A 26,367-nucleotide genomic window follows, 5' to 3' on the forward strand; every position below is an offset into this window, starting at 1 on the left:
AGGCTGGCAGCCTTCAGCCCTCTGGAGTGGAGATCTGAGGATGAGGAGCTGCGTTGATTGCCAGCGTGGAAGGGCCTGTCCCAGAAGGGATGAAGCCATTATGGAAGAACTGGTTTTCCTGCTTTCTGAGGCTGGACATAAAACCAAAAAACACTGAAACCAAAGTGTGCAGGTGTGTGAGGGAGAAGGGAAGGGAAGAGGTGCTCAGCTGTGCAGGAAGCCTGAGCTGAGCTGCAGGATGTGTTCAGTCCTGAGCCTGTTTGCTTGCACCTTCTGGCAGCTCCTGAAGAGCCAAGCACTGCAGCAGGAGTTCTGTGTTCGTGTGAAGGGTGTCCCTGAAGAATACAGGATTACAGCCCTGGGTGCAAAGGAAAGGAGGAGCTAAGGTCAGTCATGTGTGGGAGATGGTTTAGGTGGAGGGGGCAAAATGTTCAAGAAGCCTTTGAAATGTATTCTTCTTTTGGAATTTAACTGAGCAGAGGCCTATGGAGGGAGCTTTTGGATAGAGCAGCAGCTTGGGAAAGGAAATGGGAATCTGAGCAAAGCACTAGGAGGAAAAATGTACCACAAAGCAGTCAGATGACACCTGTGCACTGGAATTGCTTTGGGAGTAATAGCAGAAATAGCTCACACAGCAGAAACTTACCACTGTTCCCCAGTCAGTTCCAGGCATGCAGCCCACTTGCAGCCTTCCCCTTCAGCTTCCCTCAGAGAACCAAAAGAAAGGAGATCAGGTCTAGAAAGTCAAATTATTTTCTTGTTTCTGCTGGAAAAGGGAGGTGTGGGAGCCTGTGCCAGCAGCAGGTTGGAGGGCAGCTGGTGTGAGGAGAGGAGGGGTGTAGGGCTGGGGCTGACCAGGTTCTCCCTAGGAGTGGGATCAGACAAGTCTGCATTTCATAAATGGACTGGTTTGTGTCCCACCATGTGTCTCACCTTACTGGATCTGTGAAACAGCCTCAAGTACCAGGAACAGCCCAAACTCTTGTTTCCACTGGCACAGAAAATCAGAAGATGTGGCAGAACCTCCCACCAGCCAGTGCTGAAGGAGCTGTGCCAGAAGCTGTGTTCACCTGGGAGAAATTTGCTTCCTTTAGGAAGAGGTAAGCTGTACTCCAGGGAAAATTGAAAAGAGGAAGAGATTGCTCTCTGCTCATTTCCTCAGCAAGAGAGCAGGAGCTGGAGGTGTGTGTTCCTGGTGCTGTGCTGATTTCCTGATTGCCCATCCTGTTCCTGGGGGCTGCAGCTTCTGCCGAGAGGTCTCAACAGGCCCCTTGTGGTGCAGTTATTTCCCAGTTCAGTGCATTTACTGGTTTTAACCACTGGTTGCCAATCTTGGGACTGTTTCCTTGTGTAGATCATGGCTCAAAATAGTAATTTGTTGTTATTTCCCAAGGCAGCCTTTTCCTCCCTAGACCGTTGAGTGCAGCTGAACTGCATTGTGTGTTGCTGGAGCTCACTGCCCTTGGACACACCAGCCACTCTGTGATGCTGGGCAGGTAAACAGAGAGGATTTTGCATATTGTAATTTTAGCTGTGCTGCCAGGATCATTTTTCCATCACTTCTGTAGGAATTGCCTTTTCTTTTACAGTGCCAACCTCCAGCAATGCAGGGACAGAGACACAGGGCATGGCCAAAGCCTGCAGCCCCTGCTGGAATTGGTCTTCACTTTGCAGAACACTTCATGACAAAAATGCTTTGATAAGTATTTATTATGTATGAGACAAGTGTTATAGAGTGACTTTTTAAAAGATAAGTACATATTAAGGAAATGTCAAATTAATGCTTGTGTTAATTTTATAAAACAACAGTGCAGTCTCTAAAGTGTCCCTCCATTTTGCCAAGGTGAACCATGGCCATCCATCACAAAATTAGGAAATCCCCAAGCCCCTCATTAATTTACAGTGCCATAGGGCAAGCCTAATAATGCTCTGGAAGCTCCCAGACTGATCCCATGATCACACCATCGTGGGATACAGAGTGCAAGGTCTAATTGTGAAAAAAATTATTTTACAATTGCTTTGAAAGAAATAAACCACGCAGCCTCCCCCTAGAGCTCTGCAGGGCTTGTTTTCAGCACCCTGACAAAGGGTTTTCCCTGTGAGGATGGTGGCCAAGGCTTCCCTACCGAGGCACAGCACAGATCTTGTAGGGCTGTGGGGCTATTGCAATTCCTATCATGGGCTGCAGGCTGAGCGTGGTGTCCGGGGGTGTCTGGAAGGTGAATTTCTGGAGCAGGGAGGTGAAGAAGAGGAAGAGCTCGGAACGGGCCAGCAGCTCGCCCAGGCAGGCACGCTTCCCTGTGGAGACAGAGCCCACAGCATCCTCAGAGTGTGCTTTTTGTCCTCAGGACCGTGGTCCAGCTGTGTTACCCCATTCCTGGGGGAGTTTTTCAACCCAAACCAGGCTTCCCAATAGTAATTTTGGCATTACAGCATGGCCTGCCCCCCAAATTGCATGACATTTTACACATACAAATGACCTGGATGTGCCCATGCTGGGAGAGCTCACCAAAGGGAGCTACCAGAGATGTGTGGTGCTGGTGTAAAAGCAGGTGCCAAAATCAACTTCCCCATGGAAGCTGCTGTCTGGGGAACCCTGTGGTGGTAACAGTGAGGCCCCTGGTGAGCTCAGCCATGTGGGAGCAGAGCAATGGCCTCAGTGAAGATGTTCCTAAGATCTCTCTAATTTATATGTTTTTTTATTCATCCTCATTTCTCTTCTGTGCATGTGAAAGACATAAGAGGACTCCAAGTGTGGTTATGGTGCTTTGGGGAGGCAATGGGAGCATTTTAAGTAGCACCTCCAGGGTGCACCTGCCCTTTCCTTGCTGTTTTCCTCTCTGTCTCTACCCTGCAGTTGGAAACCCAAATCCACAATGCACCATAATTCAGCAAATCTTACCCACAGAAAATGGTAGAAAATACTCATTTTTCCAGAACTTCCCATCCTTCAGAAAATGCTCGGGGTTAAAAGCATCAGGGGTTTTCCACTCATTCTTGTCAAAGAGCAGAGAGGATAAATTTGTCATTACACCAGTGCCCTAAGAGGAAAAAAGAAAAATAAATTACACTTTCTCTGACACTGACAGCAGAAGGGGCAGTTTTATCTTCCGTCTCCTCTCCATGAAGAACATCCTTAGTCAAATTCTACTGAAATTATTTGTGCAACACCCTACTGCAGGCCCAGATTTTCTACTTCTTGTCAGTTTGGACGTGCAGTTACATAACTGCATTTTCCCTCATCAGCATCATGTAATCTTGGGCTAAAGTCCCTGTAAGAGCTGGGATCTGTGCCTCGAAGGTATGTGTGGGGGTGTGGCACCATCCAGGGAGCTGGAGAACACTGGATGGCAAAAGTCCACATCCAGCAGGAGTGAACTCTGTGCAGGGCAGGGACAGTGTCTGCACAGGAGGGGCCTGGCCTGGCACCGTGCCTGGGGAGCTGGGAGTGTCCCTGGAGTGCCAGCACGCCAGAGTTTACCTTTGGGATGTAGTAGCCATCCACGTAGGTGTCCTCTGATGCCATTCTGGGCACGTTGAAAGGGATGACGTTGCCTTTCCTCTGCACTTCATGGATGGCAGCGTTGGTGTAGTGCAGGTTGTTCCTGTCCTCCAGGGCTGGTGGCCGTGCCTGGCCGATGACCGCATCGATCTCGGCTTGCACCCGGGCTGGGGGAGGAGCAGGAAAAAAACTTGGATCAATACAAGGTTATTGCTGCAAGGGTCTACCAAGGGACTTCTCATGCAAGTGTGGGGACGCTCCCTACTGGTCTCTCACAAAGCTGTGAGGGATAAAAGCAAGGGAAAACACCAACTTTTTGTTAACTGTACCTTGAATTTCTGGGTGTGTGGCCATAAAGAGCAAAGCCCAGCGGAGGGTTGAGGACGTGGTCTCAGTCCCAGCAAACATTAGGTCGAGTGAACAGGCTATGAGGCCTTCCTCCTGGAAGGTGTCACTGTCGTGGTCCTTCAGGAGAAGGTGTGTTAGTGACACAGGAACAGTGAGGGTGTCCTGGCACCACCCCAAGGATTTTGACAGAAGCTGCTGACCCCTCGCATCCCCATCCTGCTGATGGGTGGCCTGAACCTGATGTCTGTCCTGAGCTCATAAAAGGCTACACAGGCAGCTCAAATGGAGAATCTGGGCTCGTTTCCCATCCCTTCAGATTTCTAAGCCCCACTCCAGGAGGGTTTTCTCCCAGTTGCTGACCTTGGAGATCTCCAGCAGGTAACTGTCAATGTAGTCCCGGCACTCTGAGGGGTTCCAGTCCTCCTTGTGTTTGTTGATCTGCTCTTGCATAAATTTTTTCAATAACCTCCAGTGTTTAAAAATGGTTTGGTGGGCTCCAGGTAGGTACTTCATTATAGATGGGAAACTGTTGTACAGCTTTGAACACAAAAGGAGAAAGACAAATTGAATAAACAACTTAAAAAAACTCTTTTGACATCAAGACTTTACCCTGCAATTGCATTTGCTGAATTTCTGGAGCTCATGGAAACAGCTCAGCTCCAGAAGAGGAGAATTCATTATAGGGTAACTTGTGTGTTACCCACTATTTCAGCAGGCAGGTTGGCAATCATTGGGCAGGGAAAGTGATTTTGGGTGAGAGAGAGCAGCGTGAGCATGGCACAACTTGAACAGAAGGAAGAAAGAACTGACAGGAAAATCTACCCTGTGCAAAGGAATAGGGAATGACAGCTTTGGTGACAACGACATTGTGGCTTTTAAGGTTGACTCCAGAGAAGAAACTATGGCTCTGGGTTGGTGGCAGGAGGGCTGTACCTGGCTTGTGACAGCTCCATGGAGGGCAGTCATTTCATACATCAGCTTCAGCAGTCTTTGGAAATCCTCATCGTGGTAATCAAACCGATTGCCAAAGATAAGGGAGCAAATGACATTTGCAACAGCATTCGTGACTTTAAGCTGAGGGTTGAAAGGATTCCCTGGAGAAGAAAAAGATCAGTTCTCTTCCACTCCTCTCAGAAAAGAAAAGACACATCAGAGGTAAAGTAGTCAAGAAATATGAATTAAATGAGTGGCCCCTAATGGGTACTGTCCTGTGTCAGTGCTTTCCTGGGGTGCCTGGCTGACCCCATGATCTGGCCAAGCTTGGCAGGAAAACTCCAGTGGTCCCAGTTCAATCTGAGATTGAATCCCACTTCTGAGAACAAGGATGTCAATTGAATTCATTGGAAACATCAGCATTTATGCAACATGGTATTTCCCAGAGAGGAGCAGACTGAAGGTGGGCTGTGAATAATGCTGTGGGTGTTGCCTGGCTGCACTCCCCAGCCAGCTGGAAGGCAAAGCACCTGTAGGAAGGAGCAGGGATGCTGGCAGGGTTGTAGCATTGCTTGCAAGGTGTGGTATTTTTCAGCAGGCAGTGAAATCATAACAGGCCCTACCAGTTCCTGCCTTCACAGCTGCTGAGGGCCATGGCACTCACCCTGTTCATCCCTAAACACATCCACGAGGAACCGGCACTCCTCCTGGATGCGCTCCTCCAGGCTCCTCTTCCCCAGGCCGAAGTTCCGGAGCGTGGACAGGGTGAACCTCCTCTGTGCCTTCCACAGGTGCCCGGTGGAGGAGATCAGTCCTGGCAGGAACACCCCGTGAGCCAGGGCCCATCTCCCTCTGAGGGGGAAAAGCTCCAGGGCTCTCTCTCTCCAGGGCCTTGGCTCCAGCTGTTTCAGACCTCTGAGGGTCAAGGCTCGGACCTTGCAGCTGAGGCATCTCTTGAGGGGTAACTCACCGATCTTGCTGAAGATCTCCTCGTCGATGGGAATGTCAGGGCGGTCCATGAACTTGTCCCCTTGGTTTACGAGCACTTCCTTCATCAGCCTCATCCCACTAATTATCACAAACTTCATGCTGCCCATCTGTATGGCGAAGATGTCACCATATCTTTTACGTAGCTGGAAGGGAACATGAGCAAAAGGGGTTTTCATTTGCAATGGGTGTTCCTGGTGAGACCAGCACAGCCCTGCCAGAGGACATGGGTAAAAATAAGGGAATAGTGGGAAGGGAGACAGAATGTGTGCACTCTGCCTGAGGGCATAGTTTTTAACTTTCCTCTTTTCCTGCATCAGTGATTGGGAGATTGTGTTAATTGGCCATAAATCAAGCAAACCTCACCAGGTTTGATTTTTCAGTCCTGTGTTTTTCCAGTTTTTTTTCACCCCATTCCAGCCCCCACTCGGACCTGTCAGGTTTGTACATCTGTGACTGCACCTGTGGGATTCCACACCTTTGCCCGTGGAATCACTCCGCACTTGTCACCCTGCTTGTACTCAGGTAAGTGCCACGGATGAGGCCAAACCTCCTGCCTGCCTTCACTGCCTGTGGGGCTTGGGTTATCCCTTTCCCTGCACGGCTGGGGATGTGTAGCTGCAGTCCCTCCATCCCCTTCCCATGCTGCTCACCACCTGCATACCTTCTGCACTGTGACTGCAGGATCTTTGAAGTCTAAGAGGTAGATGTGCCCCACAAAGGGCAGGCGGAAGGGAGTGGGAGGGAAATTCTTTGGATTTCTGCTCTTCATGTAGTCTGCGACGAGCAGGAAGATGAAGAGAAAGATGAGGAATGTCTGGAGGGAGATGCTGTCCCAGAGGAAGTGCAGCATGGCTGGACGGTGGGGCTCTGCAGGGACGTGTCCCACAGTAGGTCAGGCAGGTTGAGCTCACAGGGCACCACTGAGGCCCCCAGGGCCAGGGGGAGATGGGTGATGAGCTGGCACAGCTGTGGGTGCAAACACAGGACAGCAAGGAGTGGCTTTTGCTGCTTGCTCTCAAGGCTACATTCAGACTCCTGCTTTCCCAGCTTCCAGAAAGGATTAAACCCCTTATTGATTAAACTGAAACATTCCCTCTCATCTGAACCAGAACCAGAACACCCCCAGCTTCCCCCTTCCCCCCCAGCCTCCCCTCAGTACTTCACTAAACCCCAGTGCTCCATGTCCTTGTCTGAAGGACAGAAATGAGCTTTGTGGGACTGAGATTAAAAGCTGGCAGTTTGAGCATGCAGCTCCCACAAACCCATCTCTCAGGATGCCCCTGCTCCCTCCTTCCCAGGTGCCCTCACCGTGCGAGGTCCCAGTTTCAGCTTCTCAGTGCCAGGGAGTCTCCAGCTGCTCCGAGAGCCTCGTGCTTTCCTTGTTTAGAGCAGCTCGCTTCCTGGTATGAGGAGTCCCGGGCCAAGCCCCAGGTCTCAGGGGACACCCGAGATAAGGTTGCACAACCTTTCACAAACCATCTGAGTGAGTTTCCTGTTTCGTGTGTCTGGGTGACGTGGGCTGGAAGTAAACAACTGTCCCGGAACTCGGCGCTTCCCAAGCACCAACATTTTCTGATCTCCACCAGAGGAGTGCAGGCAGAGCAGCTGGCTCCAGCCGTGCCCTGAGCTCTCCAGCCATCCCTTCCCACTTGTCCTTTGGGTCACAGCCCATGGGGAAGCTGCTCCCAAAGCCCCCCAGAGCTGATGAAGGTGCTGAGAAGCCGATGCAGATGCCCAGCTCTGGGCTGGGGCCCTTTGGTGGGAGCTGGCAGCAGAATGTGCTGCATTTTCCCACCCAGGAGCAGCTCTGGGTTGGGGAGGTGATCATGCACATGGACCACGTGGAATTTTAATGTGTTTGTTGTGTTTTGCTGTGAAAGAAGCAGGGAGAAGCAGCACTTTTCCCTTGCATCACACAGCTCTGTCACAGCCCCTTGCAGTCATCAGCTGCCACCTCCTGTTCTGGGGGATATTTTGGGTGCCTTTTCTCTCTTTTGGGGCCATCAGTTGTGGCTGTTGGGATTGTCCAGTGCTGATGACAAGGCACAGAGGTGCAGCAGAGCCACTGTTGTGATGCCATACACATGTTCTCCATAACCTTACACTTGGGAAGCTGGAGAAGGCAAATCTCTGTTTTACTGTGGAATTTTAAGGGGAGAGGCCTGCTTTTGAGAATAGCTCTTTTCACCTCTGGTTTTTAAGCACACTTAGGCATGAGCCCCTGCAGATGCATGTGTTCACCAGCAGTGACATGAGGGGATCCACTTGAAAAATTAAATAAATTCATGCCTCCTACCTTTAAGGCATGGCACCACTGCATTTAACTAAAAAGAAAAAAAGAAGAAAAAAAAAGAAGATCAATCATTTATTCTCTCCAGGAGTAGGAGAGGAAACGGAAAGTAACGAAGAAACACAGGTTGGAAATGAAACAGAGAAACAGAGAAGAGATCAATATTTATTTGCTAAGCCAGTGCAAATAATACAAGCTGCAGCCACAAGCCAGAGGTCAGAGCTACAGCAGAAGGAACACAAAAACGGAGAGAAACCAGTGCCTAGTCCCGAGTGGCGTTGAAGACTTCATAGGTGAAAAAAAGTCCCTGTATCTTTTATGTTTTCTCTTTTACAAAAACAAAAACACAACATGGGAGCCCGTGTCTGTGAAGCAATAATTAAGAACGCAATAGGATTAAAGTGATCAGTGGGAAGGACAGCTCAGTGACAGAATCCCCGTGTGCCTGGTGAGGCAGGGATGTGATGTGCAGAGCACTCTCCCCTGTGGCATAAATCTGCCACTGCACGGGGATTGCTTTGTACCACAGCAAAGCCGCTACTGCCGGGGACAGAGAAGAAAACCACTGGAAATGAAACTCGATGTAATCCTCTTTTCCTGTTAACTATTCCACATCCTACGTGGGTACCCACAGAAAAGTCACTATGAAAGGTGAGAAGCAAAAAAACCCCAAAAAAACAAAAACAGGAAGAAGAATCTTTGCTATGACTATAGTCCGAACTGAAGCACACAGGAGACAGCATTTCTAAGCACAAATACTTGGTCACATAAACAGAAAAATTCTCTACAAGTTGCATATTTAATTAACTCTTATCCAGAGAGGTCTGGCATAGGAAGAAGCTGTGTCCATGGTGCAGGGTGCCCTGTCCCAGCCACTTCCTTGGCCCCCCACTGTCCATGCTGGTCACACAGACACAAATCCCTGCCAGAAGCAGGGGGGAAGTGCTGAACTCGTGACTTCCCACCACAAAGCCACTGTTCCAACACTTCCTTCCTGAGGGGCAGGGCTGAGCCACCATGGGCATGACCCTCCCAGCTCTCTGCTGTTCCCTTTCTGCTGCACTTCAGGTGAACTGCTCCCCAGCAACCCCAGGGGATTATTTTGTTGCAGCTTTTCTGATTTGTATTTTATTAGCACAAACCTTTTGGTTTTCTAATATAAAATTGCTGTGTCTTATTTTTATAGCCCTCCAGACCTGCTGGAAGCACCTTGTGCCATCCCACTTGGGTTGGGCTTTGGTAGAAGCTCCTTTTACTCCCCTGTAGCCTCCTAATTAAAATTCCCATATACCCTTTGAGATCCAAAAAAAAATGCTTTCTGCTGCTGGAGAGATCTCTGCTTAGATATATTTTATCCCTGGAAGTGTCCAAGGCCAGGCGGGATGGGGCTTGGAGCAACCTGATTTTGTGGAAGGTGTCCCTGCCCATGGCAGAGGGGTTGATCTTTAAGGTGTCTTTCAAGCCAAACTATTCCTCGATTCTGTGATTTCCATCACACAGCAGCAATGTGGTGCTGTAGGGAATGTCCACCACCCTGAGCCCAAGCCCACCTGAGGCTCAGGATCGGCTGTGGCCACCCAAAAGTCCAAACTGAGGCTGAGTCATGAGTCCAGAGCTTGTGTCCAAGGCCAGCAGCTCTGAGCAGGGACACTTCAGGAGCCCTTGGCTATTTGGGTGCTGCAGCATTAGGGGCTGCTATGTGGTCTCTGGGTGATGGACATGTTCCCCACGGAAAAGTCAACATCAAACCATGCTTTTGCAGCTGGCAGACACCTTCCTGGGAATTGCTGACAGTGGAAATGAGGTAATAAGGCTTTTAAATCCATGCATTTTGTCAGACTGGTAGCGGGGAGCAGGAATGAGGTGAAGAGCCACAAGGGTTGTGTTTGCTGTGGCCTTTGAGCCCTTCCCCTACCTCCCAGATGCTGGCAGGTGCTGGACCTCCAGGGCCTATCATTTCAGCCCAAAATCTCCGGGGTGGTCAGGAGAAGGGGATTTCCCAGTTTGGGGGGCTGTGGGCAGCCCCAGGCCTGGCTCAGTGCCGGGGCAGGGCGCAGAGCTGGAAGGGCTTGGGGCAGCGCGTGAGGCTGAGCGTGAAGGCGAAGGACAGCGCGGCCGCTGCTGGGGCCTGGAAGGTGAACTTCTGCAGCAGGGCCACGAAGAAGATGAAGAGCTCGGTCCTGGCGAGCTGCTCCCCGGGACAAGCCCTCTTGCCTGGAAAAGGAGCACAAAGAACCCGAGAGAGTCCCGAGTGAGCTCCAGCCAGCTCCGAGCCTCCTCCGGCCCGCGCCGCCTTGCACAGGCTGCAGCAGCTTTTCTTCCTGGAAAGGTTAGGTGGCAATGTTCACCCACACAATCTGCTCAAACCTTCCCAGAAGTTTACTGCCGAGCAAACTGCGCCTGTTCCGAGAGGCGAAGAGTGGAAACTGTCTGAACAACCCAGTTATGTAACTTCTGCAAGAAGAAAAAGCCTTTTTCTTTTTTTTTTTTTTTTTTTTTTTTTTTTTTTTTTTTTTTTTTTAATCCCGCAGTAACAAATTGATTTCCTCCCTGCTCCGAGCAGCCTCTATTAACTGTGACTGGGATTTTCACTGTGGGGATGGGCTGGAAGCTGAACAGGAGCGGTACCCCCTACTCTATAAGCAGTGTCTCTTGGGGAAAAAATAAAAGCCTTGCAAAAAGAAAAGCCACCTCCCCATCCATCACCCTACCTGCAGAGAAGGGCAGAAAAGCCTCCCGCCTCCTGTACTGGCCGTTTTCCAGGAAATGTTCAGGATTAAAGGTGTCTGGAGTCTCCCACACGTTTTTGTCGAACATTATTGAAGTCAGGCTGGTCATCAGGGTGGTGCCCTGAGAGAGGAGGAGAAAAGGGGCGATTACACGGCGGAAAGGAGCCGAAATGTTGTCAGACTGGATTATTATTAGCTCTGTAAACTACACTGTTTTAAGGGCAAAACGGGCTTTTTTCCCCCCTAAGCCATGTAATTAAATGAGGATGAAAGCTGGCAGGACTGTTCACTTGTGTGTGCCTTTACAGATCACCAATCGTTGATCTGCATCCTCAGCTGCAGTAACAGGTCGTGTTAATGCAAACCAACTTTAAATTGGTAGCACTGCATTCCCATAGGACCTTGAAGCAATTTAATCAAGTAATTTTCAATTGATTTGTTTAAATGTGTTTTTTAGAAAAAAAATTAAACTGATCTGGTTTATCTCCACATTCTCCCATCAGCAAGAGAAATATTCTAATCAATGTGGAGGAAAATGCCTGGATTTTTAGCATTTGCCTCATTGCAACCAGTCATATATAGGGAAGAGACCAGTTATATATAAATCCTATATTTGCTTTTGTAATTGCAGAACAGTGTGTGAAACAATACTCATTACCTGCCCTTCATCAAGTGCTACTTTTAATAGAGGGTTATTAATGTTGTGTAGAATTAACAAACCCAAACTGTTTGCTTTCCTATCTTTCTGTCATTCCCATAATGCGTTGAGGGTGTCTTTTACAAAATTTAAGGCATAAATCTTTTAAAATTGGCAATTACAGCCAACACCATGAGGATCTCAAAATTCTCCTCTGTAAGGAGGTGAGACCCATAACAGCCCCACGGAATCCATCAAGAGGATTTGTATTTTCTATATAATTGTGATATTTCTGTAAGATCCTGCTGGTTGGTTCCCCTCCAGGTGAGATTTGGGGCTTGGGCTGTGAAGACCCTGCTCTGGTGGGATGAAGGCTGGTGGGATGAAGGCTGATAGGATGAACACTGGTGGGACAAAGGCTGGTAGGATGAAGACTGGGGGGATGAAGGCTGTGGGGATGAAGAATGGTGGGATGAAGGCTTGGGGATGAAAACCAGTGGGATGAAGGCTGGTGGGACGAAAGCTGGTGGGATGAAGGCTGGAGGGATGAAGGCTGATGGGACAAAGGCTGTTGGGATGAAGGCCGGTGGGACGAAGGCCAGTAGTCCCCACGCACTTTGGGCAGGTGGAAGCCGGCCAGGGTGGTGTCGCTGGTGGCCATGCGGGGCACCCCCAGGGGCACCACGTTGCCCACGCGCAGCACCTCGCTCAGCACGGCGCTGGTGTAGGGCATCTCCTCCTTGTCGGCCATCGAGGGCTGCCGGCACTGCCCGACCACGGCGTCGATCTCCTGCTGCACTTTCTCTACAGGGAGAAAAAATAATTCGAAGTATCCCTCTTCATAGAATTTTTACGGTTGGAGAAGCCCTCTTAAATGATCAAGTCCAACCATTAAACCAGCACTGCCAGGCCACCACCAAACCATGTCCCCAAGTGCCACATCCACACTCCTTTTAAACACTTCCAGGGTGATTGCACCACTCCTCTGGGCAGACTGTTCCAGAGCTGGACAACCTTTTCAGTGAAGAAATTTTCCCTAACATCCAACTTAAACCTCTCCTGCCACAATCTCAGGCCATTTTCCTTTGTCACTGAGCCCCACCTGGTTGCACCCTCCTTTCAGGGAGTTGTAGAGCATGAGAAGGTCCCCGCTCAGCCTCCTTTTTTCTGGGCTAAACACTCCCAGTTCCCTCAACAGCTTCTCCTGAGACTTGTCTTCAAAAGGTTCCCAAGAGGATGCCTGGGGCACAGGCACATCCAGGATGTGGCAGAGCTGGGATAACTCTGTTCCCTGAGTTTTCCTTTCCTAATTTTGGGCTAAGCAAAGGACCCCTCAGTGGCCCTACCCTGAATGTGGGGGTATGCAGCCATGTAGAGCAGAGCCCAGCGGATGGCGGTGGCCGTTGTCTCTGTCCCAGTTAAGAACAGGTCCAAGGTGGAGCATAGCAGATTTTCCTCATGGAAATGGGAGCTGGTGTCACCTTTAAACTTGGAGGAAAAACATAGCAATGAAAGCTCTTACTCTTTTAAAACCCAATCCAAAATCACTTGTGTGTAACTGAAGTCCTACTGCTCCTTTATTATCTACACCTGGACTTGGAAATTTCCAGCCTGTACTTTCACTGGATTTCAAGTCCTATGGACTGTTTTGACAGACACCCTGGTTGCTGTAGAGTGGCTCTTGAAAGCAGGTAGCATTTTTAAATGTCAAGTTTCACAATAGCAAACACAGGCGTGCGAGTGCTCACAGAAACATGAACATGTTCCCTGAGAGTCCTCCTACGCCGTGTGACAGAACGAAAAAGGGAGGAAGACAAAGTGTAAATCCTTTCAAATGAAAAAAAAAATCTGTGTTTTTCTAAGTGATCAGGCTTCTGCTGCTGCTAAAGTTTGATGTGGCAGAGGTAGGGAGGGGAAGGCAACATGTGAAGGAAGAGCTCCCCTGACAAAATAGCCCTGAATCTTCTCTGCTCATTCTATGGGTTAGTCTTTAGGTGGTTTTAGTTATTTTATTCCTACCTTTTCTATTTCCTTCAGGTAACAACCAATATAATCTCCTGCCTCGGACTGGTCCAAATCCTCCTTGTGCTTTGCAATCACGCCTTTCACAAAATATTGAAGTTTCTCCCAGTGCCTGAAGATTTTCCTGAAAGGTCCTGGCAACCATCTCATGATGAGAGGAAAAGCATTATAGAGCTGGTAAGAAATCAAACAGAGCAAAAGAGCATTTTTTGAGTTAGATAAAAGCAGGTATCATAGTTGAGAGGATGGGACTCTCAATTAATTGATTAACTCTGCTTGCTACCATGAAATAAATCATCCTTGCTGTAACAGTCCAATTTGTACAAATTTACTTACACAGGTGTAAATAAGTGCAAACAAGATAAGAATTGGACAGATATTTTCTGCTGATAAAGTTCTCAAATACTGAGTGGCCAAAGCTGCTCCCTAATGTGAGGTGGCCACAGGTGAGGTAGATGCAGATGAGCCCCTTCATGTGTCCCCATGGTGGGCACAGAGATCAGACCATGGTATGTGGCCACACAGGAAATACATCACCAAATCCACCTATTTTGTTTCTAAACCTGGCATCTCAAATTTTTTTCATAAATAGAAGTTATTTAAGAAACTGGTTGGGATATGGGTGTGGGAAAAGATAGGAATTTTTACAGTGTTACTAGTTTTTCTTTTGAGATTTTCTTTTAAGATCTTCCTTTAAGATTTTCCTGTTGTTTTTCCGTTATGTCAGGCATAACATTGGTTTTGCAATCCTGTAATGTTTTGTTTTTTTGGTTTTTTTGTTTTTTTTGTTTTTTTTTTTTTTTTTTTGTTCCATGTGCCCCAATAATTTTAGCTTATTTCCTTGCTTTCCTGATAGGATTTGTGTATAAATCCAATCTAATGTAAAACAATTCTCCTGGTCATTTTCCTTTAAACATGGCTCTTTTTCTACAGGAAAAGGCAGATTACACCAGTGCCTTAGAAACCTCAGTTTCTGAGCTGTTCCGTGCAGCTGAAGCTGGAAAAACATCCAAGTGACTTTACCTGGCCCCAGAAACTTCCGATGAGCAGCAGCGTTTCAGCCAGGGAGTGCAGCAGTTCCTGGAAACGGTTGTCATGGTAGTCAAAGCGGTTCCCAAAAGTTATGGAACAGATGATGTTCGAAACGGCACTGTTGATTTTGTAATGAGGGTCAAAGGGCTGTCCTGGAGGAAAGAAAAGGAAAGGAAACTGCCTGAAGGGAGGTTTGGCCGGGTGGGAGTTGGTCTTGTCTCCCAAGGAACAAGAGATAAGAGAAATCAGCCACAAGTTGTGCCAGAGGAGATTTTGACTGGATGTGGGGGAAAATGTCTTCATTTGAAAGGATGGCTTTGGAAGGGCTGCCCAGGGCAGTGGTGGAGTCACCATTCCTGGAGTGTTTGAAAGGTGTGTGGATGTGGCATTTGGGCCATGGTTTACTGGTGAACACGGCAGTGCTGGGTTAATGTTTGGACTCAATGAACTCAAGTATCTTTTCCAACATAAATCTCTCCATGATTCTGTGATTCTGAAGCTTTCATTTTTTTTCCTGTTCAGTCTCAGTCAAAACCATATTCTCTATCAGATCCACAGCTGTGAAGCAGAGTGAGACCTGCTTCTCACCCATGGTAGTTTCACCCCATGTCCTGGGGTACCCACCACCACCACACCTCCAGCATCCCGCTGGAGCCTGGGCACTATGGGCCAGGACATCCCGTCCTGTGTCCAGCCCAGGCTGCTGGCAGGCAGTGGCATTAGCAGTGAGCTGCCCAAGCAGGGTCTGAGGCATTTTCCAGGGAAAACAACCAGCAGCATGCCATGCTATGGCTGTCAACTTTGCACGCTCCAACCTGTGTTTGGTGCCAGTTTTAAACACCAGGAGAGTGTCCCTCAAAGCTTTGCCCAGGGCAGGGAGCCCAGGACAGCCACACTGCAAAAATACCATTGCCCTGGGCTTTAGTTGTGCACCATGAAGAAATCAAGGGAGCTGAAGGAGAGAGGGGAGAGGGTTTCAGATCCCTGTGCCCACCTGTAAACCCCAGCAATAGCTCATGTGGTCCACAGAGCCCGTTTATAAAGTGAACTGTGATGTGATGCTTGTCACATCTGCGTTCCCTGAGAGAGTTACTGAGCAGAGACCTTCATCTCCTCGGGCACATTTCAGCAGCCTGGAGAGCCACTTGCTGTGACAAGAGACTGATCTCAGTGACAAGCCCAGTCCAGCCCTGAGCTGCTGTTGAGCATCACTTTGAAATGCAAGGCACTCCTCGCAGCACTGCTGCTCTCTCCACTCTTCAAGAAAGTAATTAAACCGGGCTGGTGCTCAGATATCAGAGTGATGGACATGATCACTATTTGTCATTACTAATGGGAAGAAAGGCCCAAACCAGCAGCTTAATTAGTTTATTGATTAGGACTATAGAAGACTATAATCAATTGGCAACATGGAGTATTTGGCCTGTTCAGTGCAACAGCAATTAAAATGGAGCAAGTTTAGTATATAATTTCACAATTCCTTTTTAGATCTTTCTTGTTTACTATATATAGCTCCATAGAATTAGCTCAACCCCATCTGCTTCTATTTAAAGCTGAAGTGCAACATCACCCATGTACCAACATACAAATTATTCTTACTAATATCCCTCTGGCAGTTTTTAAAAGCTGGACCATAAAAGAGCAAAGCACACGCTTCATCTGTGTGTGATACAAAAGGAAAGCCTGACTAAACAAGTTTTAAAATACTTTGCAAAACCAAGGACAAGCAGAGGTTAACTAAGCCTCTGAGGGGAAGTGCCTGATGGCAGGAGAGCTGCATTTATTCCTTCACAGAATGCACGAGACACTTCCTTAACCACGTAAACACTCATGTTTTAATAACTACCTAGTATATATTTGGTTAATATTAATAAGGAACAACTAAAATAGGAGGCCTGAGGTCTAAAATAAGTGCTAAAAGGCACAGTCTGGAAGTGTAAGATAGAGATTTGAGCTATTGAAGAAATGTTTTGCCCTTTTGGAGCTGTGCTGGGGTAAGAGTTTTACTTCTCATCATTCATTTAGCTGGAAGCTCTGAGCACAGTGCTGTGCATTAACCCCCACCTTTCTCCTCTTCAATTGTCTCCACGAGGTACCGACTCTCCTCTTGCACTTTTTCCTCAAAATTTACAGCAAGGCTTTTCAGTGTTGCTAAAGCAAACTTTCTCTGCTGCCTCCATATGTGCCCGTTGGAAGATATGAGCCCTGTAGGTGGAAAAAACAGGTGAACAATCCTCTCTCATTTGTGAGTGTTGGGATTCTGAAACCATGTCCATTCCTCATGGACAAAAACCCCAAACCAAGGCAAAGAAAGCTTGTGGATGTGGAAAAGGCTATGGCTTTGCCTGGGAATTAAAATTCAAGAGTAATTGGCTTATGCTAAAGATCTAGCTTTATGGATTTGCTTTAATCTGCTACTTTGTCACTTTGCGTGGGAAAAAAAGGTGTAAGCCAAAATACTCTGAGTACTATCACGCTGTTGGCAGAGCTGCAGGCAGGAGCACCCCGTCTCTGGAGCTGTGTGCTACCCAGGCAGGAAAAGTAAAGGAGAAATTAAACCCCGGGGGAAACGCTGCAAGTGTATAGATTTTGGGCAGCTTGCATTTATTTCTCCTCTTTCATTAAAATCTGGTTTTGAGCCCATCCTCATCCGTAAATCTCACAGAGATTAAAACATACCCCTGTGAGATTATTAGCAGTCTTGCCTTCCCCTGTGCAGACTTTCACAGGTGCAGCTCACAAGGATTGAATTCAGCCAGTTTCTTTCCCTCTAACAGTTATCATTCCAAAGAGGTGGAAGTTTTGTCCCAAAATCCTTGTAGCTGTGCTTACCGAAGCCTCTAAATATTTCTTGGAGGAGTGGAATGTTTGGCCGGTCAGCAAATATTTCAGCCTGGTGGACAAGAGCTTCTCTCACCATCTGGTACCCGTTGACCACCACGAATGTCAGACTCCCAAACTGCACGCTGAAGATGTTCCCGTACCGACCCGTAAGCTGAAAGAGAGGCCATTGTCCTCTGAGAGCAAGGAGATGGGGATTTTCAAATCTCACCAGGCCAAGACCTTGAACAGGGAAAGCTGACTTTGAATTTAACCCTGCTTGAAGCAAAGGGACTTTAGAGAAACCCAAACCCAAGCATGCATGTCCCATCAAATCTCAGCTACTCTGTGAAGGCTGCAGAAGGCATAAAAAGGCTGGACAGCTGTAGTGTGGGAGAGGTGGATTGCTTATATTTGTTTTTTGGTGTGACCTGGGCTTGACCAGGTGTTTACATCAGTTTGGCTTGTGACAAGGATGTAATTTGCTTTGCAACTGATTGGCATCTGCTCTGTCCCTTTTTGTCCCACCACCTGGGTCACCACACTCAGGCTCTTCCTGCTGAGGGCAAAGCACAACAAATTATCCCTTTCATCACCTTTGTGTCTAGAGTAGTGTGGTTTCTTCTCCAGCTCTCCCATTTAGACAGGAGTTCTAACTGCTTATTGCTAGACACGTACTTCTAATTTTAAGGCTGACTGCATTTATGGCCAAATTGCAGCCATTTTCCTTGCATGGACTTTGCTGGCATTAGTGTCTCCTCTGAGATGTATAAGGGTAAAAGGGGGATCATATCTTCTCTCTGTCAAGGAGCTCATCCTCTTCTTAGAATGACTCTACATGAAAGGACACACAGGGTCCCCCCAAACTGCTGTGGTGACTTGTGAAAGCAGCCTGGGACCAAATGGGTGTCTCAGTCATTGTGTGCTTGTAAATAAATAAATAAAATGCTTTTGCTAATTAAAACCAAGAGACAAATAGTCACCAGAAAGGATTTTTGCAGTCAGCATGTCAGAGCTTCTTCTACCTTTTCAGGGAGGAATACTCAGCATGTATAAAATCTCTCTCTTTTTGTCTCTGGTGGAAGTCAAAGCTTTCCAGAGGGATCACTGCCTCTTTCTGCAGCACAGAAGAAGCAACAGAACATAACTCAGGATTTTAAATGTTTCAGATGTCGTGCAGTGAATTGTTGGCCTCATGGCAAAGACAATGACAGGACAATTTTCAGAGGTGATCTCCAAATAGCCCAGCTGTCACACAGCACTATTCACCTGTCCCCCAGCCTGGCCCAGCCCTTCTGAACCCTTTCTGGGGTCCAGAAAGAAATGGTCACAGTCAGATGGGAAGAAAAAGGAGGAACATATAGGTCTTCCTCTGTTATGGATTTCTTTCCCATTGGACCATCCTACTGCCCTGGAAGAGGAGCTGATAGTGAGAGATAAAACCATCTATCTCATGTGGTTATTATATACCCAGCTCTGCAGAGGCTGCCCTTGCTGCTTCTCAGTGTGGTGGTAAGAGTCATGGAAGGGTAAGATATTGTTAGTAGGGAAAATGTCCATGGAGCTCTTACCTTCTGCAGTGCAAGATGGAGGGGCTGCTTAAAGTCCACAAAGGTTCCCACGAGAGGAAAGAGCTGCGGCCCTGGAGGGAAATTCCTGGGTCGTCTCTTTTTCACTAGGTCAATAATCAAAAAAGATGTGACCAGAACCACCAAGAGCATCCGACCATTCAGCTTCTTCAAGAAAGATACAAAATCAGGCCAAAACTGAAGCTCCATCTTGGCCGATGAACTCACAGGTTTTCATCCCAGGAAAGGACTTGATTCTGGTGTTACATTTGCTAAAACAGGAGTAAGCAACGACTGGAGAAGAAACAAAAAAAGCTAAAATGCTGATATCTGACTGGAAGCTGCTTTTCCATATACAACTGCTGCCAGACCACCTGCTGAATAACTAACTTTAAACACCAGGATCTCCAAAAACAACCCTGAAACCTCACAACATTTGGCCAAGCAAAAGCAATCTTGCAAACCTTAAGCTTTACACCTCTGCCAACTCCCTAATTTTCTTATGGAAGAGCATTCCTCCCATTTGCCCTGAACAAGGGGCTCCTTTATACGGGCACCCCGCTGGGATTATCAGCACAGCAAACATTCGAGGTGAGGTGAAAGCAGCTTATGGGGCTGATCACATGTGGTGGCGTCGCGCGGTTTCGGGGCTGGTGAGGCATCTGAGGTGATGGACACCACACAAGGGGCTGAGGGGCTGATCCTGTTAAGTGCTAAGCACCATCTGCAAAGGGCTGGGTGCCTTCAGGGCCCACCAAAGCCTTCCTGGCTTTGCCGGAGCCATCAGGGGAGGTTCAGACAAGGGAAGAGCTGCAGGGGCCCAGGGCTCTCCCAGCCACACAAATGAGAGTTAAAGGAGCTTAATTTCAAGAGTGAGAACATAGGCTCATGTGCTTGCCATGGGATTGGAACTTATGCATTTAAATCTCCTGGGTTTTCTGAAAATCTCCTTTGAATAAAGCTTCACACTGTCCTGGGGGAAGGCTGCAGTGGACTGACAGTGACCTCTATGACTTGGAATCAATCTTGTGTCACCTGCTGATATTTAGCTACAACTTGGTTCCAGCTCTCTCTTTCCTTGTTTGTTTTTTTTTTTTCTCTTTTACAAAGAATCTAAATTTATACTAAAGCGAAACTGTAAATAATGAGTTTTAAAATTATTTGTCTAGAACAATGTGAGAAATTCTGAAGGATGGTCAATTTTTACTGTCATGGAATCCTGTGATGGTTTGGGTTGAATGGGAATTTAACATGAAAAATTCTGAAGGATGGTCAGTTTTTACTGCCATAGAATCCTATGAGGGTTTGTGTTGAATGAGAACTTAAAGATCCTCTGGTTCCAACTTCCTGCCATGGGCAGGGGTGCTGTGTCTTCAGCTTTAAGGAAATCTTTAATTTTTAAGGAAAAAAGTGCAGCTTTTCATAAGAATAATTGGGGAAAAAAATCTGGTATTCTCTAGCCTTCCACCATTTTAAAAAGCTTTGCTGTCCCTGTCTTTCATTATCTTAGAAGCACAAGCAGGCTATCTGACAGACCTGCACCTTGGCTGTAGCAGGAGTCGGTTTTAGGGGCGATAGCTATCTCCACTCCATCCTTCTTGCTCTGAAATATTATTTACAGGCTCCCAGATGGGATTAGGCAGCAAACAGGGAACAGCAATGGGAGAAACATCTCACATGCCTTGTGTACAAAGCACATTTTCCGTGCCCATGGCACAGCTGTGAGCAGCAGTGGTTGGATGTGCTGTGCTTCTCCTGCTGCCGGCGCACCCACGGCGCTCCTGCGCCTTTTGCGTCCACGCACCTCTTCCAGCCTTCCTGGTGTGGCAAGCCAAGCCTGGCTCACCAGAGGCTAAATCAGGATAGCAGGCTCGTGCTCCTCATGCTGGCACCGGGGAGATGACTCGGTTGGTGGAGGTGTCAGCCTACAGCATGCTCAGAGGGACTGTGATGATAAGGCGTCAACTTCTGCTAGCCCAGTTTCACTCCTCTGTTCCTCGCTGTGCCATATGATTTGTCAGCATGCACAGAGTGCAGATCCCTCTACCACTTGTGGCTGCTGTGAATCGGGCTACGTGCAAAGCCAAGGTGTTAATGTGTTCTTCTGGGTGGTGTTGTGGGGGTGGGTGCATCGTGGTTGACAGGAGAAATGTTATTTTTAGCAGGAGGAGCACATTCTGCATGTACTCACATGTGTCTTGTCAGTCAGAAACCTCAAGTCTATTCCTTTGCCTTGAAGCTTCACATGTCCAAATGCATCCCCTCACAAAGTTCTTAGCACGCCAGATTTACAAAGAATTAGGCAAGAGCCTTCCAGTATTACCAGGGCTCTCCTAACCTTGGCAGACAGTAACACCAGCATGTTATCAAACTCTGGTGGTTCTATTTCAGGTCCCAGGCTTTAATCAACCCAGTTCTCAGCACGTGGTGATGTGCAAATCCCCAAAGCACTGAGGAAGTCAAATCATCATGGCACACGGGCAGTGCAGAGGGTGTTGGACAACTCCAGTCTCTGCAGTGTTGATGAGATCCTTATCTGTAAGATCCTGGTCACCTGCAGGATGAACCTGTTCCTCTGGCCAGCACCATGAATGCTGGAACTTTGGTCTTCTGCAGATCAAATAACGCAAATTTGAATTCATAAGAGGATGTGCACCTATACATCTAGTAGGAAACAGGATGTAGACCCACATTTCCTCAATTTCTCCTCAAATACCTCCCCTGATGCCAGTACACAGCTTTTGACCACCTCACCTGAGCTCAAGGATACCACACAGATAAATTGTGCCATATTGCATGGACAGGCACACATCACTGCCTGAATATTAAGGCATCTTGAACAGCCAAGAGACAGAAATTGGCCCATATGCTTTGTACCTTCTTCCCTGGCTAGATGTCTAACTGTGTGCAGAAGGTTTTGAAACACAAAGAGAAACATTCTGTTAAAAATGCAATTACCATTTGTTTTTCAAGATATAGTATCCCATTATTTTTTCCAGAGAAGTGAAATTCAATAAGGTTACAACAGAATGTAGTCCAACAGTTACCGTACTTTCAGAGCATTATTTAAGCTACAGAATTTCTTAATGATTAGAAACATATGTAGGAAAAATCACAAGCAAAATGAGAATGACTGGAGACAATTTTCCCCCAAAACACTTTTTTTCAGGCAAGTAACAGCTCATCCACCACTGTTGTTCCATCCATCACGTTGGAGGTGTGAGACTCCCACCCACCTGGGGAGCCGCGTGCTCAGGTCACGTCAACAAACAGGCTCAGCAAAGTTCAAGGACCCATCCTGATTCCCAGCAAGGAATATTTTGCTGTTTCTCTCCTCTTTATGTCAGACCCAAGGAAGTGAGGCCATTTTCACCACGAGGAAGCTCTTGAACAGCATCGACCAACCTGATATCTGTCTTAATGCCACGTTCCAGAAGGTTTCCATGCAGGTGCAGCTGCTGTTTCATGGTCCAGCACAGGTGAGTCTTCATGAACCTGGACTCAGTGACAGATTAGGACACTCATTTCCTTTCAGGATTTACTTTACTGGATCAAATTAATTCTACAGGGGATTTGTAATTACAGAAAGCCAGGAATGGAGAGTGCTGGGGTACCCAAACCTCCTGGAGTAAACTTGGGAAAGACATGGTTGAACTCAGGCTAAAGGCCCTACTTGGGACATAAGGGCTCCCATATATCCCAGGCTTTGGCTTCAATGCCCTGAATCGGGAAGCCAAGTCCATATTTACTGCTCTGTGTGTGTGCTGAATACTAAAGTGCCTCAGTTTTGCATCTTCTCTCTCTCCTCCCTCACCCAGAGTAGGTGCAAGTGATCTCTAGGTTTTCCTGGGACCATGGACCTCTCACCTGTAACCTCCTGTCCACAACATTTCCAGTGCTCATTAGAGCTCCAAGTCGGGGAGCTGTCACCAGCAATGGGCAAACTGAGGCACTACGAGCCTAAAGCAAGTGGTGTGAGCAGACCTACAGCGTCTGCCTGTGCCATCTGGGAAGGATCCCAGAAGATGGGATGCTCAGTCCCCTTCTGTTAGAGTCCAAAATATCCCTTTTCTGCTGTAGAAGCCAGTTGTGAAGGGATTACATTCGGACTTCAGCCAGATAATTAAACGCAGTTAGCGGAAAATGCTGCAGGGAGCCCTCCCCCCGCCCCCCGACCCTGCACCACCCCTGGCTTCTTGGTCCAAGATTTGATTCCCTTGGCTCCCAGCGCCGCCCGGCAGGCACATCCCGTCCGGATGCAGCCGGTGGGATTTGGGGGTGCCGGGTGCTCCCCCCGGGGCCAGAGCCAGAGGCAGCGCCCGAGGCAGCGCCCACCCTGCCCCGGCACGGCTCTGCCTCCGCCTGCCGCTGCTCCGCATCCCGCGGCTCCCCGCAAACCTCGGGAAAACTCTCCCGTCTGAGGCGCACCTTTTCAGTATTCACAGAGAAGAGTACAGTCACATATTCCTCTCAAAGCCACAAGGACTTGACTAGAGCTAAAATGTCATTTATGTACATATCACAAGCGTTTTTCTAGGCACAGATGTCTTTCTGGTGCCAATATGCTGTTTATGTACTTATCTGTCACAAGCACATGTCTACATACATATGCCCTGCTGGCAGAGGCACAGAGCATTTTGAAACTCTTATTAGACTGCTAATGAATAATACGCATACAAAGGAGAAAACAGAAGGTGGGTCTATCAGGAACAGCCTCTTTCTTAACTACCTTTTAATTGTAGGAGAGGAAGAAAAGAGATGAATTTTGATATGTTGGCATCTGTGAAGGCCTGCTTAGCAGCATCCAACGCCATCATTTTAAAAGTGGATTTTTCACAGGTTTGGGTATTTTGGGGGGAGGGGAGGATTTTTTTTTTCCCTCTTAAAAAAAAAAAAAACCACAAAATTTTGACACTGAGAGTATTGCAAATCCTGGTGCCAATGATGTATGATAGTGTGATTGTCACCATGGAATGCTGAAAAGCTCGAGCAGCTGTTTGGCATATTGACAGTGCGAATTTAGAGCGTTTTAAATGCAAATGACAGTATTCAATTGATCGCAGGAAAACAATGGGTCATAGCCTTACCTTTCCTTGGCTATGCTCTGAATAATCAGGCTGCAAATCCATGCACAATAGGGATATTGTACACGTTCTGGGGATTTTGTTCCCCGCGTTCATGGGGGTCGATACGATGCTTCTTTTGGGCAGAGCTGAAATAGAGGTGCAGCTGAACCGTCCCAGGCACCTCGCAGGGGTGAGGTGGGGAAAAGGGCATAATTTGCTCCAAATCCACCACATCCTGAGTGTCAGCCTGTTTTTCTTCACTTCTATCCTTTTCTGCTTGCTCTTTAATCATTCCCAAGGGTGGCTGGCTTTCTGCCTGACTTGTCTCCATTATACCCTGCTGCAATCAATATGGCAAGCAGAAATCAGCAGGAGAAGGCATGTTCTGCTCCCAGTGAGAGCCGGTGGGAGGGAAGGAGATCAGGCCAGCCAGCTGCAGCCCCAGCCCGGCAGGCGAGCCGAAATCCAGCCGAAAAGAGCTGCCGCCAGACGGCTGGGTCCTGTTTCCTTCGCCGTGCCCCCTGCCCGGCAGCGAGCAGCACGTAAAGGTCTGCCTCCTTCCCCCAGCCCTGGGAGGGCAGGCAGGAAAACCTGGCCCTGGTAAAATTTGCTCTGAAAGCCCTTTTTTTATTTTATTTTTTAAAATTTTTTAATTTTTAATTTTTTTTTAATTTTCCTTTTGGCAGTGGTGGAAAGAAAAAGAAGGGTCTTTGCAAAGCAGAAAAGTCCAGGAATGGGGGAGCCACACTTTAACCTGAGCAGGTCTGATACATATGGGCACTGGTGAGTGCTTGTGGGGTTCACCCTGGCTCAGGTCTCCAAGGTTGGCCATGATAGATTGAAGGCAGCCACTGCTGCTCCTGAGTACCTCTAGCAATAGATATTTGATTTTAAGACCCACATTTCTTTGAAAACAAGTTAAAAACACATGCAGGAGTGGTGTGATGAGGACATCACCAAGGCAGTGCTCTCTGGCCATGGCTTTACTTTACCAGATTCGTATATGACATCTCCCTCCAAGAATTTTAACTTGGTGTATTTCTGCCCTTTCCCTAATTTGTAAGCCTGAACTGGATATTCAGGACCCATTCCCTTGTGGCAATCCCCTGGTTGTATCTAAATTATACCAGTGAGCAGAGCTTTTCTGTCTCCTGCGCTTCCATCTACCCTTCTGGTGTTTCAGTCTTAAGCACTTTGGGTCAAGCACTGATTTTTGGGTCTCCTTGATCCATGGGTTGTGTGCTCTGGGACATTTCTGAGTTTCTGCAGTATAACCACTCTACAAGCAGCATCACAGTTGCCAGAGCAGTTGCCAAGGTGTCTGCAAGGTATCCATGATCAGATTTGAACCTGGGATCAGGAGGGTGAGTGGAACATCACAAATGGCTGATGCTCTTGTGCTGTCTGCATGTGAGATCCATGTTGTGGGCTCCTTGCAGAAACTGGCTTCTCCAGGGAATCTGACAATTACCAAAAGTTCTGTTTTATAAAGGGGAAGTTGATGAGGAGCTGGGGTTGGAAACCACATATTAATGGTTAATGTAATCCATTTATGGAGTCTTGTTAGAAGACTCCACAAGTTTTCCAGGCTTTCCCAATCTTGCCCAGCAATCCCAGATGCCCATTCTGCCTAGGTACAAAAATCAAGGGACTGTACAGCTAAATGACACCTATTTCAGCATCCAGCCCTTCAGAGCCCTTCAGTCTCTGATGGAAGGCAATGAATAAAAAAAAACCCAGCATCATAATTACCTATGCCTTCCTAAGATAAATCTGTTTACCTGTAAAACAGATGCATTAAAAACCAATCAGCCAATAGAAATAATTAGTTACAGGGTAGGCATGTGATTTGCTCAGCCTCTGGAACGGGGCAATGTCTTGCTTAGCTTGAACTCCTTGCTGATGGATGCTTGGTGAAAGGTCTTGGAGACGATGTACTCAGCTAAACGCTGGGGAGACAGAAAATGATTACTACAGAGAGACATTGCTCAAGTCAGCTCTGCGAGAAATTCATCACCAGCAGCATTGGCACCACACATGAGCAGCAGCGTATGGAAACTGAACTGTAAAAAGTAACAAAATCAGTGAACTAAGGGAACACTGCATACCGGGAACGTGAGGGAATGCATCTTTTCCCAGAGGGAGAAACGTTCCTATTTAGCAGGCTTTTGTTTTGTTACAGGAAACACTTGGATGGGGGGATTTAGCTGTGAACACAGAGCCTTTGTTTTCTGGGAACAAAGGGAACCCAACCGGCACAGGTTGGTAAGGGGTGAACTTTCTATGCTGAGCTGGTAGGTGAAGCCTTGGGCTTGCTATAAAACATGCAGGGCTGGCCTCTTGTGCCTAAAATCCCCAAAACAGCCCAAACCAGCATCCACTGGAGGTAAATTTATAGCTCATGTCTGCTTAGTGGCCACAAGACCACCC

The 26,367-nt window shown here is 47.7% G+C and overlaps 3 protein-coding genes and 1 long non-coding RNA gene across 5 annotated transcripts in view; 1 reads left to right on the forward strand and 3 right to left on the reverse strand.

The window, feature by feature from the left end:
• Window positions 1–1,692: 1,692 nt before the first annotated feature.
• On the reverse strand, window positions 1,693–6,632 carry LOC135305420 (cytochrome P450 2J2). The gene is made up of 9 exons (XM_064429036.1): window positions 6,435–6,632; window positions 5,754–5,916; window positions 5,448–5,597; window positions 4,784–4,944; window positions 4,211–4,387; window positions 3,832–3,967; window positions 3,482–3,669; window positions 2,903–3,041; window positions 1,693–2,298 (listed from the first exon to the last, which is right to left on the reverse strand). The coding sequence occupies exons 1-9, from the start codon at window positions 6,621–6,623 to the stop codon at window positions 2,123–2,125; spliced, it is 1,479 nt and encodes a 492-aa protein (XP_064285106.1). The 5' UTR covers window positions 6,624–6,632; the 3' UTR covers window positions 1,693–2,122.
• Window positions 6,633–9,036: 2,404 nt separating this feature from the next.
• Window positions 9,037–14,941, forward strand: LOC135305422 (uncharacterized). The gene is made up of 3 exons (XR_010366606.1): window positions 9,037–9,131; window positions 13,467–13,628; window positions 14,385–14,941. It is a non-coding gene; the product is annotated as an uncharacterized LOC135305422 (long non-coding RNA).
• On the reverse strand, window positions 9,849–22,309 carry LOC135305419 (cytochrome P450 2J2-like). The gene is made up of 9 exons (XM_064429035.1): window positions 18,875–22,309; window positions 17,316–17,478; window positions 16,548–16,688; window positions 14,475–14,635; window positions 13,449–13,625; window positions 12,776–12,917; window positions 12,046–12,233; window positions 10,775–10,913; window positions 9,849–10,277 (listed from the first exon to the last, which is right to left on the reverse strand). The coding sequence occupies exons 1-9, from the start codon at window positions 19,079–19,081 to the stop codon at window positions 10,099–10,101; spliced, it is 1,497 nt and encodes a 498-aa protein (XP_064285105.1). The 5' UTR covers window positions 19,082–22,309; the 3' UTR covers window positions 9,849–10,098.
• Window positions 22,310–22,550: 241 nt separating this feature from the next.
• The window catches only part of LOC135305421 (FRAS1-related extracellular matrix protein 1-like), a 93,454-nt gene continuing 89,637 nt past the window's right edge, over window positions 22,551–26,367 (reverse strand). For both annotated transcript variants that reach the window (XR_010366605.1, XM_064429037.1), the window contains one exon: window positions 22,551–25,886. The gene's annotated coding sequence lies outside the window, so the exon portion shown is untranslated. The remainder of the gene's footprint in view (window positions 25,887–26,367) is intronic.

The sequence above is a fragment of the Passer domesticus genome, chromosome 7, assembly GCF_036417665.1.
Source record: "Passer domesticus isolate bPasDom1 chromosome 7, bPasDom1.hap1, whole genome shotgun sequence".
In the NCBI taxonomy this organism is placed as follows: domain Eukaryota; kingdom Metazoa; phylum Chordata; class Aves; order Passeriformes; family Passeridae; genus Passer; species Passer domesticus.

What these genes read in the sequence shown, in the direction of transcription:
- LOC135305420 (XM_064429036.1), bottom strand. Translation starts at nt 6,623, where the DNA reads ATGCTGCACTTCCTCTGGGACAGCATCTCCCTCCAGACATTCCTCATC. An exon ending in TGTGTTTAGGGATGAACAGG is followed by an intron (nt 4,945 to 5,447) that starts GTGAGTGCCATG and finishes TTTCTTCTCCAG; the next exon opens with GGAATCCTTTCAACCCTCAG. An exon ending in CACACACCCAGAAATTCAAG is followed by an intron (nt 3,670 to 3,831) that starts GTACAGTTAACA and finishes CTCCTCCCCCAG; the next exon opens with CCCGGGTGCAAGCCGAGATC.
- LOC135305419 (XM_064429035.1), bottom strand. Translation starts at nt 19,081, where the DNA reads ATGGAGCTTCAGTTTTGGCCTGATTTTGTATCTTTCTTGAAGAAGCTG. An exon ending in TCCATCTTGCACTGCAGAAG is followed by an intron (nt 17,479 to 18,874) that starts GTAAGAGCTCCA and finishes CCTCTCTTTCAG; the next exon opens with CTTACGGGTCGGTACGGGAA. An exon ending in TTTTCTGCCCTTCTCTGCAG is followed by an intron (nt 10,278 to 10,774) that starts GTAGGGTGATGG and finishes CTCCTTTTCCAG; the next exon opens with GCAAGAGGGCTTGTCCCGGG.